Source organism: Panthera pardus, unplaced genomic scaffold, assembly GCF_024362965.1.
Source record: "Panthera pardus isolate Hobbes unplaced genomic scaffold, ASM2436296v1 HiC_scaffold_21, whole genome shotgun sequence".
NCBI lineage: Eukaryota > Metazoa > Chordata > Mammalia > Carnivora > Felidae > Panthera > Panthera pardus.
This window is the reverse complement of record NW_026526777.1, coordinates 4910210-4923329: the sequence shown is the minus strand read 5'-3', so window position 1 is coordinate 4923329 and position 13120 is coordinate 4910210. Positions and strand designations below refer to the sequence as shown.

Here is a 13120-nt window from a genome sequence, read left to right as displayed (position 1 = left end):
ATTTAACCTTCTGGGGCGCCCGGGTGGCTCAGTCGGTTAAGCGGCTGACTTCAGCTCAGGTCATGATCTCGCAGTCCGTGAGTTCGAGCCCCGCATCGGGCTCTGTGCTGACAGCTCAGAGCCTGGAACCTGTTTCAGATTCTGTGTCTCCCTCTCTCTCTGCCCCTCCCTGTTTGTGCTCGCTTGCTTGCTCGCTCTCTCAAAAAATAAACATTAAAAAAATTTAGTGGAAACTATCCATTTAAAAATTTAACTTTCTAAGTTCTGATGATATTTAGAAATATAATTAAGTTTCTAAATTGATTTCAGAGATCTTATTAGACTTTTATTTCTAGTAATTTGCCTTATTTTTGTAAGTAATCATAGCATGTGTGGGTAATTGACCGTTTGTTTCTTCTTTTCCAGTACTTATACTTTCTTGTATTTTCCTTGTCTTGCTGCACTGACCAGGATCTCCAACATAGTGTCGAATACACATGATGAAAGTAGACTTTTTCGTCTTGGTCCCAATTTAAAGGGCAAGCTTTCAGTGTATTGGCATTACCTAAGCTTGCTGTAGATTTCTTTAGAGATAGCTTCTACTTATTAAGGGATGTCTGTCCTGTATCTCAGATAAATACTGAATTTTATTACATAAAATTTTTTTTACTGCGTATACCAAGGTAGTCCTAGGATTTTTCTCCTTTTGTTGATTAGTGTAGTGAATTAAATTGATTTTTTAAAAATACGAGACCAACATTGTATTCTTGATACAGATCTAACTTGGTTATGATGTTTTACCCTTTTCTGATACTGCTAGTTTTAGTTTGCTAATATTTTGTTTTGGGTTTTTGCATCCACGTATATATATAAATGAGATTGGTCTACGACTTCCCTTTTTCTTTCTGTCTTTGCCAGGTTTTGGTATTGAGGTTGTGCAAATTTCATAAAATAAGGAAAATAATATACCTTCTTCTGTTCTCTTAGTGAGTTTGTAATAAGATTGGGTTTAATTCTTCCTGGAATATTGGGTAGAATTTGCCAGTGAAGTCATCCAGTGAAGCCCCCATCCTAGGACTTTCTTTTATAGGAGGATTTTTTGTGACTCAGTTTCAGTTTATCTTGTGTAACAGTTATAGGACTGTCGGGGTTTTCTATTTGTTTTTAGTCAGTTTTGGTAAATTTTACTTTTCTTGGAATTTGCTCATTTAAAAAAGTTTACGCCCACCCTCATCCTGCAGGAGCTCTAAGAATATCCCCTTTTTCATTCCTATTTTGGCCATTTTGTCTTTTCTTCTTAATTAGAGTCACAAAAGGTTTATTTTTTATTTTTATTTTTTTTTTAATATGTAATTTATTGTCACATTGCCTAACATACAGTATATAAAATGTGCTCTTGGTTTTGGGGGTAGGTTCCCACGGTTCATCGCTTACATATAACACTTAGGGCTCATCCCAACAAGGGCCCTCCTCGATGTCCATCCCCCATTTTTCCCTCTCCCACTGCCTCCCCCATCAACCCTCAGTTCGTTCTCTGTATTTAAGAGTCTCTTACGGTTTGCCTCCCTCCCTCTCTGTTTGTAACTATTTTTTTTCCCCTTCCCCTCCCCCATGGTCTTCTGTTAAGTTTCTCAGGTTCCACATATGAGTGAAAACATATGATATCTATCTTTCTCTGCCTGACTTATTTCACTTAGCATAATACCCTCCAGTTCCATCCAAGTTGCTACAAATGGCAGGATTTCATTCTTTCTCATTGCCAAGTAGTATAAACCACATCTTCTTTATGACTCATAAGAGGTTTATGAATTTTATTTAGCTTTTGCCTTTCTTGAACTTCTGTATTTTGTTTCTTTTTTCTATTTCTTAATTTTGTGATTGGCTTCTTTTTTCGAAGTATACTCTGGTTTAACTTGTAAAGGAACAAATTTTTGAGTTGCTGGCTTATTTTTATTGTATTTATTGATTTTCCAATGTATTTGTATAGAGCTCATTAGTTTTCAGCGTTTCTTCTAATGCAGTACGTGCACCTAACGCCCTAGATTATACATTTTTAATTTGCGTTCAGTTTAAAATTATTTTTGCCTTTTACCGTTTCTCGTGTGTGTCAGACTTCACGTCTCCCTCTCTTCCACTTCCACCTGTAGCTGCAAGGAGAGACTTCAGCTGCCCCTAGTGGCCCAGTGATTGTACGTCAGAACTTAAGATTTAACTTTCAGGCCTGATTCCTGCAGCCGTGTCTGTTAGCTCCCAGAGTAATAGCTTATGAGGAAAGATCAGACCATCGGCCCTATCTTTTCCCGCTTCATACAGAAGAATAAAAGCAGTAAACGTGGCATTTAGCTCTGCTCTCTTTTGAACCACTTCCTGTCTATACCGCTGTGCAAATGGCACTTGGCAGAAGAGCAGCGAGAAGATCCAAAGTCGTGTCCTAGGCTTGCTCCATGTCCTCCCAGGCTAGATTTTCCCCCTCGCTCGCCGAAGGTTGAATCCGCTGACTCCTGTTTGCAGGGACTACGGGATCATCCGAACTCTGGATTTACCCATCTATGTCACGCGGGTGAAGGGCAACAATGTGTATTGCCTGGATAGGGAGTGTCGTCCTCGGGTGCTCACCATTGATCCCACGGAGTTCAAGTTCAAGCTGGCCCTGATCAACAGAAAATATGATGAGGTACGAAACGAGAGGGCCCCCTAGGGGTGCGAGAGGGCAGCACTGCTTTCTCCCCGAGTCATGTCTCCTTCCTGCCCTGCCGCACCCCACACGTCTAGGTGCTGCACATGGTGAGAAATGCGAAACTAGTTGGCCAGTCTATCATCGCTTACCTCCAGAAGAAGGGCTACCCTGAGGTGGCCTTGCATTTCGTCAAGGACGAGAAAACTCGCTTTAGCCTGGCACTGGAGTGTGGGAACATCGAGGTGAGGGGGACGGGGTCCTGAGCCCCGCGTCGTCACAGAGAACGTGAGAGGGTGCGGGCTGCGGTGTGAGGGCATATTCCGGGCTTGCCTCTTCAGCGGGGAGGATGGAGTCTGAGGTGGTCCGGTCGTCAGATGGAGCTGTCTTCCTGTTGCGGCTTGCCCGTCTCTGCTACTTGCTGCCTCTGCTTCCGCCACAGCAATGCTACCGTCCTCATTGTCCGTTACTCTGAATCCAGTAGCCTCTAGCGTAGGAGCAACACGGCAGGGACTCTGCAAGTTCTCATTTCCTTCACCTTTTACTTGCCGATTGGCTGCTCAGATGAACAGGGCCTTAGGAAGTATTGGGACCTAGATGTACAGGCATTATTTTTAAATGGGGAGGTGGCTTAGGTACATTGACTCTCTGGTTCTGAACTCCCTTATTACTTCTTATCTTTTCTAAAGCCCCCGGAGATCTTTAGACCCAGCAGGTGGAAAATAAGGTAGCTAAGCAAGAATTGACCCTGTGGAGTCAGCAACTGCTAGGAGATGATTTTGTTTGTCAGAGTAAATTTCTGAGGAGGAGGATGTGCGATGGGATTCTTCTCTCCGTGGAGCCAAAGGGATCCTGTTTGGGGATAGGATTTTCAGTAGAATTAGACTGAATGGTAGGCGTGATTGCAAGTGTAGAGAGTCTGTGGGAGATTTATGTAGAGGCAGATACTTCGACCATGGTCCCTGGTTTTGAGTCAAGGTACCCGCCAACCTGTGACCTCTGACCCTGGGGGTTCTTTAGATTGCTCTGGAAGCAGCCAAAGCACTGGATGACAAGAACTGCTGGGAAAAGCTGGGAGAAGTGGCCTTGCTACAGGGGAACCACCAGATTGTGGAAATGTGTTATCAACGCACCAAAAACTTCGACAAACTTTCTTTCTTGTACCTTATCACTGGCAACCTGGAGAAACTTCGCAAGATGATGAAGATTGGTGAGCCCCAGAAGCTAAGGGTGGGGAGTGGGGGCCTTGAGGGAAGGTGAAGGCAGGTAGAGGGGAGGAGAGAGGGAACTTCGGAAAGAAGACCTAACCTGGTGTCTTACTGACTTGATGCAGCTGAGATCCGAAAGGACATGAGTGGCCATTATCAGAATGCACTCTACCTGGGTGACGTGTCTGAGCGGGTGCGGATCCTGAAGAACTGTGGGCAGAGTAAGTAAGCATGCGGGACTCACCAGCTCCTTTGCGGCTTAGAAAGTATTTTCTCTTCGTGGTGAGTTACCCACGTATAGTGGTGAGGTATTTCCCTTTGTTGTGCATTTTTCCAGAAGAGACAGCATGCTCCTACCATGCTCAGAAGGCATGCTTCAGGGCCAAAGGGAGGTACAGCCAGAATATTCAGTCTGTCCAAGCACTCTTAGGAAAACAGTTAATAGTCAGGAGGAACTAGGAGGTTAGGAGGTTTTAAAAGGTCCTGAAGCAGATACTCTAGTAAATATAGTTGGTTAGAGGTTGTTAGAGTTTTTTTTTTTTTTTACTTCAAGTCTGGAGGTTTTACTCATTCACTTAATTTGTTATAGTCGTGTTTTTTCAAGTTTATTTATTTATTTTGAGAGAGAGAGCACGTGCGTGCGTGCGAGTGGGGAAGGGCAGAGAGAGGGGGAGAGATTGAGAATCCCAAGCAGGCTGTGTGCTGTTAGCGTGGAGTCCAGCGTGGGGCTTGAACCCCTGAACTGAGATCAGGACCTGAGCTGAAACCAAGAGTCGGACGTTCAGCTGACTGAGCCACAGCCACCCAGGTGCCCTCTTATTTACTTGTTTATATATTCTCAAAGGGAATTTTCTGAGAACCCACTATGTACCAAGCACAGTGCTAGCATTTGAGATACGCCAGGAGACAAGGAAGATGTGATTTGGATGACGGTGCTAAGGAGTGAAGGGGTCAGACTCCGCATATCTTGCGCGGGTGGAAACAACGTGATCTGTCGAAGGGCTGGATGTGGGATGTGAGGATTGGAGTCAGGGACGATTCCCAGGTTCTTGTCAGCATCGATGCTAGAGCTTAAGGATAAGCGAGTACATCAGTCACTTGCTGCCGTGTGGCAAATTACCCTAGAGTTGAGCAGCTTAGAGCAACAAATGCACGTTACCTCGGTTTACAGCGTGGCTTAGCTGGGTACCTCTGGCTCACTGTGTGTCAGGAGTCTGCATCAGGGTAGGGTGTTGGCCAAGACTGCGGATGTCTCCGGCTCAAGTGGGGAGGATCCCTTCCCACGCTCCCCGCATGGCTGCAGGCAGTCCTCCGGTCCTTGCGGGCTGATGGCTGGGAAATGTCAACCTTCTGCCACACAGGCGTCTCCATAGGGCAGTTTGCGACACGGCAGCTGGCTTCCCTCAGAGCAGGCAATGGCATCCAGGTGGAGGCCCTGCTCTTTGTATCCCAATCTTGGAAGTGGTATTCCGCGGCTTCTGCCACGTCCTGTTTGTTGGAAGCAAGTTAAGTCCGTTCCACGGTTTAGGGGAGGGGATGGTGCACAGGCTTGAATACCAGGAGGCAGAGACCGCCGGGGGACATCTTGGACCCTCTACCACAAAGTCTGTTTTCTCTACAGAGTCCCTGGCCTATCTCACAGCTGCTACTCATGGCTTAGATGAAGAAGCCGAGAGCCTGAAGGAGACATTTGACCCAGAGAAGGAGACAGTAAGTTTTTATTTACGTGAGTGTCTGATTACAGAATTAACTCTGAGATCGGGGGACAGTTTAAACCTACAAGTGTCACTCTCCCATCTGGTTAGCAGGGGAGGCAGAGGAATAAATGAGGTCAAAGGAGGCTCTGTAAACTTCCCCACATGATTCCTGAGAGCTGTTTGCTTTTAACCTTCTGCCTTTCAGATCCCAGACATTGACCCTAATGCCAAGCTGCTCCAGCCGCCTGCACCTATCATGCCATTGGATACCAATTGGCCGTTACTGACTGTATCCAAAGGCTTCTTTGAAGGCTCCATTGCCGGCAAGGGTAAGTGCCCCCCCCCCCCCATAGTGTTTTTGTTGTCGTGTGTTTGTGTTGTGAAGAGCTGTCCTCCAGAGTACCCTCAGCTCTGGAGCAGTGACACGCCAGTCTGAGCTGTGGTACGTTTTTTTGGGTGTTTTTAATGTTTGTTTATTTTTGAGGGAGGGAGGGACGGAGAGAGAGAGAGAGAGAGAGAGAGAGAGAGAGAGAGAGAGAGAGAGAATGCAAGGGAAGGGCAGAGAGAGAGGGAGACAGAGAATCCCAGGCAGGCTCCGTGCTATCAGCGCAGAGCCTGACTTGGGGCTGGAACTCAGCAACTATGAGATCGTTACCTGAGCTGAAATCAAGGGTCGGATGCTTTTAACCCACTGAGTCGCCCAGGTGCCCTGTGTTTATGTATATATGTATGTATGTGTTAATAAATAGATCGATGTATGTATGGATTAATAAATAGAGAGAGAGGCAGGCTCCATACCTAGTGTGGAACCCAATGTGGGGCTTGAACTCACAACCCCAAGACCAAGACCTGAGCTTAACCGACTAAGCCACCTAGACATCCCATGTTTTAAAAATTAAATAAGAGTATATGAGATGATTAGAATTTGGAAAATAGGGGGAGAAAAGAGAGTTGTCTTAGTCCAGGCCTCGGGCAGCCACTGTGACCACATGGGTGCGTTTCCTCAGGTTTTAGCGTCTGTGTGGTCAGTCCTGTTCAGTATCTCATCATTCGTGAGGGACAGTGTTAAGGCACCGAAGCAGCAATGTCAGACTCTGTCCCGTGGGCGTTTGCAGATGTGTGCTACCACCGTCCCCCACTCCCACCCTTACCTGCTCCTGTTGTTTTGGAGATGTCTGCTGGCTTATTTTTCCTGGCTGACAGCCTAGATGGACCCCAGGGCATTTTGTGCCCAGCCCCGCCCTCTCCTCCGTCTCTGACCTACCCTGTGTCCCCGTGCCCTGCACACGCTGGAGTGGCAGTAACTTAGAGATCTCGGCAGGAGACTCCAGGAGTTGCTAAGTAAAAAACGGTTCAGGGGGTGGTGTTTGGTGTCAGCAAGGCCAGTTGTTCCCATCTCTCTTCTACTTCCTCTCTTTTTGAAACCTGCTGCAAGGTAGCATAGCGTCTGTACTACAGAAGTAAATAATAAAAATACTAAGTGGACAGAGGCTTGGCATCTGCTTTTGTAAGGACGCAGCTTGCTTGCAGAAGAGGCCGGATCTCAGACTTGCCTGGCTATAACCAGCTCCTTTGTGTTCTTCTGTCTGTAGGCAAGGGAGGAGCCCTGGCTGCTGATATTGACATTGACACCGTTGGTACCGAAGGCTGGGGAGAGGATGCGGAGCTGCAGCTGGATGAAGGTGAGAGTTCTTCTGGGGGTCTCCTGGCAGGATGGGTGGCCTGGGGTGGGGGGACGGGTGGGGGCTGGGCCGTGGGGCGGTTCTGCAGGCTTCCAGACCGCGGAACCGACAAGGATCCCAGCTTTGGGCTTTCTTCATGCTAAAATTCCGTCAGTGCAAATCTGCTTTGAGCCTGGATTTTCCTTACAGATGGGTTTGTGGAGGCTACGGATGGCCTGGGGGATGACGCTCTTGGCAGGGGACAGGAAGAAGGAGGCGGCTGGGATGTGGAAGAGGACCTGGAGCTCCCTCCTGAGCTGGTGTGTGGGGTTCTCGCCCCGGGGAGGCTCCCTCTGGGTCTCCCTGTGAAAGCCAGTGGCCATACTGCCCCCCACCCGTCCCGAGGCCCCCAGAAGGGAGGGGGTGTAGATCCTCCCGACCTGATGCTTATCTCCCATCAGCCGGTCAGGCTGCAGCAACAGCAGCTTTTGAAAAGGCAGCAAGCTTTTTCGTCTGAATTGGAGCTTTTGGTTTATCGTTTTGTTACTGGTGAAGCTGCCCCTGTTTTGAGGGTCTTCTCCCACTAGTGCCCCCCGCCCCTTCCTCCCCGGTCGAGGCTGGGAGCAAGGTCAAGGACTGTGTTTGGACTTATCAGAACAAAGTGCTTGAATAGCTTATGAATGACTGATGTTTTTTCTCTTAGGATGTACCCCCTGGGGCAGCCGGGGGTGCTGACGACGGGTTCTTTGTGCCTCCCACCAAGGGAACCAGCCCAACTCAGGTGAGCAGGGAAGCGCCACCCTGCGGGCATGAATGTTTCTGAGCTGGCTCTGCTGGACTCGTGTATAAAGAACGTGGCTACTCTTCTGCTCTAGGTACAGGGGAGGGTAGTTTGGGAAGAGAAGGGGCTGTGTTTCAGTTGGCTTGGGTTTTCTGTTTCTTGTTAGATCTGGTGCAATAACTCTCAGCTTCCAGTCGATCACATCCTGGCAGGCTCTTTTGAAACAGCCATGCGGGTAAGTCTTAGAGTAACGTTGGCTCTTGCGGAGTGTTTCTCGCCCGGGGTCCCCAGGGAGACGGTTGACTCCTCTTAACCAAATGGAAATTAACCTATGCACGAGGGCAGAGGCGTGCATTTATCGTGGAAACCCTGGTCTTGCCTAGGGAAGGTATCCTCCTAAGGCCTTCTTCTACTGGGTGGATCTTTCCAGCCATCTCCCACCCGTTTATAGTCTGCTTTCTGGCTCACATCAGTAAGTTAGCGCCCCCTCAGGAGCAGGTATGTTACAATATGTTATGATAGCAACAGCAGTAACTCCAGTAACTACAAATGCAACAACCGCTAACATTGACACACTGTGTGTCAGGCACTATCCTGAATGCTTTATAGGTATTACTAAACGAGGTAGGCCCTATAATTAAGTATAATTTACTGATGAGGAAACAAGTACAGAGAAGTTAAGTACCTTGCCCAAGGTTAGCTAGTTTTGCAGTGGCAAGGTCCCAATTTTTCTATTTCTTTCCTCTTGTATTCTAGCTCCTTCACGACCAGGTGGGGGTGACCCAGTTTGGCCCCTACAAGCAACTGTTCCTGCAGACCTACGCCCGAGGCCGCACCACCTATCAGGCTCTGCCCTGCCTGCCCTCCATGTATGGCTACCCTAATCGCAATTGGTAAGGCCCCTTGCTCCTGGCTTCTGTGTCTTCCACGTGGGGTGGATATTTCAGATGATAGCCTGAGGGACAGTTAATGGTCGTGCCAGAGGGGAGGTTTCCTAGTAGGAAGGAACTTGGGCTCGACACTCTGTGAGGTTTGGTTTATACATCCGCGTCCAGTTCCCCCACCTGTTTCCCCTTTGAGTCTAGCGGCTTCCGGGTTATCCCTTTTTCTTCCTACTTTTCCAAACTTCCAGGAAGGATGCGGGGCTGAAGAATGGCGTGCCAGCCGTGGGCCTGAGGCTCAATGACCTCATTCAGCGGCTACAGCTATGCTACCAGCTCACCACAGTTGGCAAGTTCGAGGAGGCCGTGGAGAAATTCCGTGCCATTTTACTCAGCGTGCCCCTCCTCGTCGTGGACAATAAGCAGGAGATTGCGGAGGTAGGAGGGGGTAGCCCACCTAGCCCCGGGCACCCTCACGGTCTTGCCTCTGTGCCGTGACCTTGCTTTGCCCCTCTCTCAAGGCCCAGCAGCTTATCACCATTTGCCGTGAGTACATCGTGGGCCTGTCCATGGAGATAGAAAGAAAGAAGCTGCCCAAAGAGACTCTGGAACAGCAGAAGCGCATCTGCGAGGTACGATCTCTCTGGGCTTCTGCACGGTGCAGAGAGGTCCGCCCCTTCAGCCTCCATTAGGTCTGAATTCTTAAAGTCCAAACCCACATTTCAGTCTGGGGAGTAAGAGAAGTTTGGGCCTACTTCCCTGAGGAGAGGGTGTGTTTTTCTCCGCTTCTTCATTCCATCAGTCCTTCACACCCCGGGGGCAGAAGATCGCTCTGCCTCGTAGTCAGCCCCGTTTTCGTTTGCTTTGTGTTGTGTTTACTGCGTGGGCCGCAGCCCATAAATGACCTATGTCTGCTGTACCATCAGCCTGGCATGTGTCCCCCTCTCTGTCCACCAGATGGCAGCCTATTTCACCCACTCCAACCTGCAGCCTGTGCACATGATCCTGGTGCTGCGCACGGCCCTCAACCTCTTCTTCAAGCTCAAGAACTTTAAGACGGCTGCCACCTTTGCTCGGCGCCTGTTGGAACTTGGGCCCAAGCCAGAGGTGGCTCAACAGGTAGATGGGAACTCCTTCCTCAGGCATAAAGGGACCAGACCGGCTCTCACATGGAGGGAGTAGAAGCCAAGGCCTTTGCCTCTAAAAACAAAGCACTGATTAACAACATTCAACAGAAGGAGGCAACCGAATGCCGTCTTCTCTTTACTTAGTGGCAAGGGTGCTTCCTTTTGTTCTTGGAAAGCGAACTCGTAACTCCTTCAGACAAGGCACAGGTGTAGAGTGACCTGCCACCTAGAAGAGCTCCGCCTTCCCGTCCCTGAGCTCTGCTACCCGTTCCCACCGCTGCTAACCACCGCACACAGGTCCCGTTACTTGGGGTCTCTGAAGGCATTCCTCCTGGGCGGTGCAAGCCAGTTTTAACCCTTTGAGTCCTGGCTCTGATAATCTCCAGGCTTGGTGGAAGACTGTGGGTCTAGATCCGTGGAACCACTGATACTGAGAAGGGGAGATCCTGATGCAGCAGGAGTGGTGGTTGTTGTGACCCCTTCACGTGTGTCCTGTACGAAAGGACATACTCGTTCACTCGGTACAATGGCATCTCGAGTCAAGGAAGTTACTGAACCGTGGTGAGTTGTGATGTGCAGCTTTCAGTCCTCTTAAATAAAATACTCCTTCCCTCCCTTAGACCCGCAAAATTCTGTCTGCGTGTGAGAAGAACCCCACAGACGCCTGCCAGCTCAGCTACGACATGCACAACCCCTTTGACATCTGTGCTGCGTCTTACCGGCCCATCTACCGTGGGAAGCCAGTGGAGAAATGTCCACTCAGTGGGGCCTGCTATTCCCCTGAGTTCAAGGGTCAAGTCTGCAAGGTCACTACAGTAAGTACTGTCCTCTAGAAAGACATCCAGGATCTGGAGGGAAGAGGAAAGAAAGAGAAAATAGAAAGAAGCGTGTTGGTTCTTTTTTTCTTCCGTTTTTGCCTCTAGCTCCTTGAGACAGTGATACTAAAGAAAACTAGAGCTTCTCCCCACTGCTGTTTACTGAGCAGTAACAGATCTTAACCACATACTCTGCTGTACTCACTGAGGAGTGGAGGGAGTAAGCTTTCTGGGCTGTGCACCCTCGCAGATTCTCTAACTTTTCCCTGTTTCCTTTTCCACAGGTGACAGAGATTGGCAAAGATGTCATCGGTTTAAGGATCAGTCCTCTGCAGTTCCGCTGAGGCTCCCTCTGGTGCGTGCAGGGTCAAACACCGTATTTTCCTCTAGAGAACCAATCTCTATATCCTAACTTCTTTCTTCCTCGGCTGCCCTTCAAATTATCGACATTGAGCTGTCCTGCCCTAAAACTTAATGTCCCTTTCTCCTCTTCTATGGTTAATCAAAATGTCTAGACCTCTCTGTCGTCTTGTCGAGGTGACTACAGTTGTGGTGATCTCCCTCCCAGCTTAGATCGCTCAAGGAACAGATGAAAGTTCCGTGATGAAACTTTGCCTACTGCATTCCTTCAGTGTTTATCTTTTCCCTCCCCACCACCTTTGTATCTTTCTTTTGGATGGAAGCCGGATGTGATAAATAAGACCGTAACTTTTACTCAGCCACAGCAGACTCTTAGCCATCCCCCCCCACGCCGTTTTCCTTGGGCATGTGAACTCCCAGGCAGGTACCCTGTGTGTGCCCAGGAACTCAAAAGTCTGAGAAGAAACTGGTTTCCCAAGAATGCACGTCACTTTTCTTTGGTTTGTTCTTTATAGCCATTGTTCTTGTGTTTGTTTCTCACACTTAATAAAGTAAATTTCTATGACAATTTTGTGGCTCCATTTGTTTCCTGGACACTCTCACGTTCCTACTTTATGTAGCTGCCCCACCAAACCAGGTGTCTTTTTCTTCTTCTTTTTTTTTTTACGTAGAGAGAGTGAGACAGAGAATCTGAAGTAGGCTCCAGGTTCCACGTTGTCAGTGCAGAGCCCGACCCGGGGCTTGAACCCACAAACCGTGAGGTTGTGACCTGAGCCGAAGTTGGACGCTCAACGGACTGAGCCACCCAGGCACCCCGATATCTTTTTTTTAATTACAAAAGTAATAAACACCCACTGTCTTTTTAAAAAATACATTTTTTTCATAGGATATATTAAACTGTGAGAACATAGCAAGTAGCTCCCTTGTTCCGTTACTGACAGCAACCTTTCCCCTTTTGCTAGTTATAGCCAGTACTTACTGAGCACCTACCGGGTACTTCTCGCTGTTCTAGACGTTTTACAGGTAATACACATGTTACAGCGGTTACATTGGCAATACAGGGTTTTGCTTGTCGTGTGCTAAGACTACATTGGGTAGATTGGCATGCTGTGTTTTTGATTACAGTTTGTACTTTTCATTTTAAACTCCGTTTCAGGGGCGCCTGGGTGGCTCAGTCGGTTAAGCATCCGGCTTCAGCTCAGGTCGTGATCTCACGGTTTGTGGGTTCGAACCCCACGTTGGGCTGATAGCTCAGAGCCTGGAGCCTGCTTTGGACTCCGTGTCTCCCCCTCTCTCTGTCCCTTCCCCACTCTCACTCTGTTTCTCTCTCAAAAATAAGCATTTTAAAAATGCTGTAAAATAAGGTTTGGCAACAACTTTCACTATACATTAGGCAGGAGGTGAATAAATATGGAAAGGAGGTGCTAGGAGTATCACACTAGTAAGGATAGAAAAGCAGAAGCAAGTTTAAGAGATGATGCAAAGGACAAATCATGTTTCAACTCCATCGTAGTTCTCTCCAGTTACCTGCAGTATTTTTCTTTTTTTTTTTTTACCTCCAGTATTTTTCTTATTAACATGTTTATATTAACATAATAGTATAAAGCCAGGCGAAATACCTATAATATGTGCTTGATATAACTATAGTCCTATTAGAGACATACATGTAAGTGGGTTGGAGTTAAATGAGAAAGCCTGGAATAACAGGTGTTGGGGAGAAAGCGGTTAATCAGAGGATTAGGTTATAGAAGTTTAGAATTGAAAAGAACTTTAATCTGAGGCCTAGAGTGATAAAGGGTTTTGAACAAAAGTACTTAGTTACGGGGGCGCCTGGGTGGCTCAGTCGGTTCAGCGGCTGACTTCGGCTCAGGTCATGATCGCGCGGTCTGTGAGTTCAAGCCCCGCGTCAGGCTCTGTGCTGACAGCTCAGAGCCTGG

At 48.1% G+C, this 13120-nt stretch overlaps 1 protein-coding gene across 1 annotated transcript in view; it reads left to right on the top strand.

Moving 5' to 3' along the window:
• COPA (COPI coat complex subunit alpha) overlaps window positions 1-11751 on the top strand; it is a 45355-nt gene extending 33604 nt beyond the window's left edge. Inside the window, exons 18-33 of the mRNA XM_019433225.2 lie at window positions 2491-2653; window positions 2752-2898; window positions 3674-3863; window positions 3987-4082; window positions 5483-5571; window positions 5764-5887; window positions 7151-7240; window positions 7430-7539; window positions 7923-8000; window positions 8167-8235; window positions 8757-8893; window positions 9133-9319; window positions 9403-9513; window positions 9839-10000; window positions 10629-10823; window positions 11108-11751. Coding sequence (XP_019288770.1) covers window positions 2491-2653; window positions 2752-2898; window positions 3674-3863; window positions 3987-4082; window positions 5483-5571; window positions 5764-5887; window positions 7151-7240; window positions 7430-7539; window positions 7923-8000; window positions 8167-8235; window positions 8757-8893; window positions 9133-9319; window positions 9403-9513; window positions 9839-10000; window positions 10629-10823; window positions 11108-11167 — 2008 coding nt within the window. The 3' untranslated portion in view covers window positions 11168-11751. The remainder of the gene's footprint in view (window positions 1-2490; window positions 2654-2751; window positions 2899-3673; window positions 3864-3986; window positions 4083-5482; window positions 5572-5763; window positions 5888-7150; window positions 7241-7429; window positions 7540-7922; window positions 8001-8166; window positions 8236-8756; window positions 8894-9132; window positions 9320-9402; window positions 9514-9838; window positions 10001-10628; window positions 10824-11107) is intronic.
• Window positions 11752-13120: the final 1369 nt, after the last annotated feature.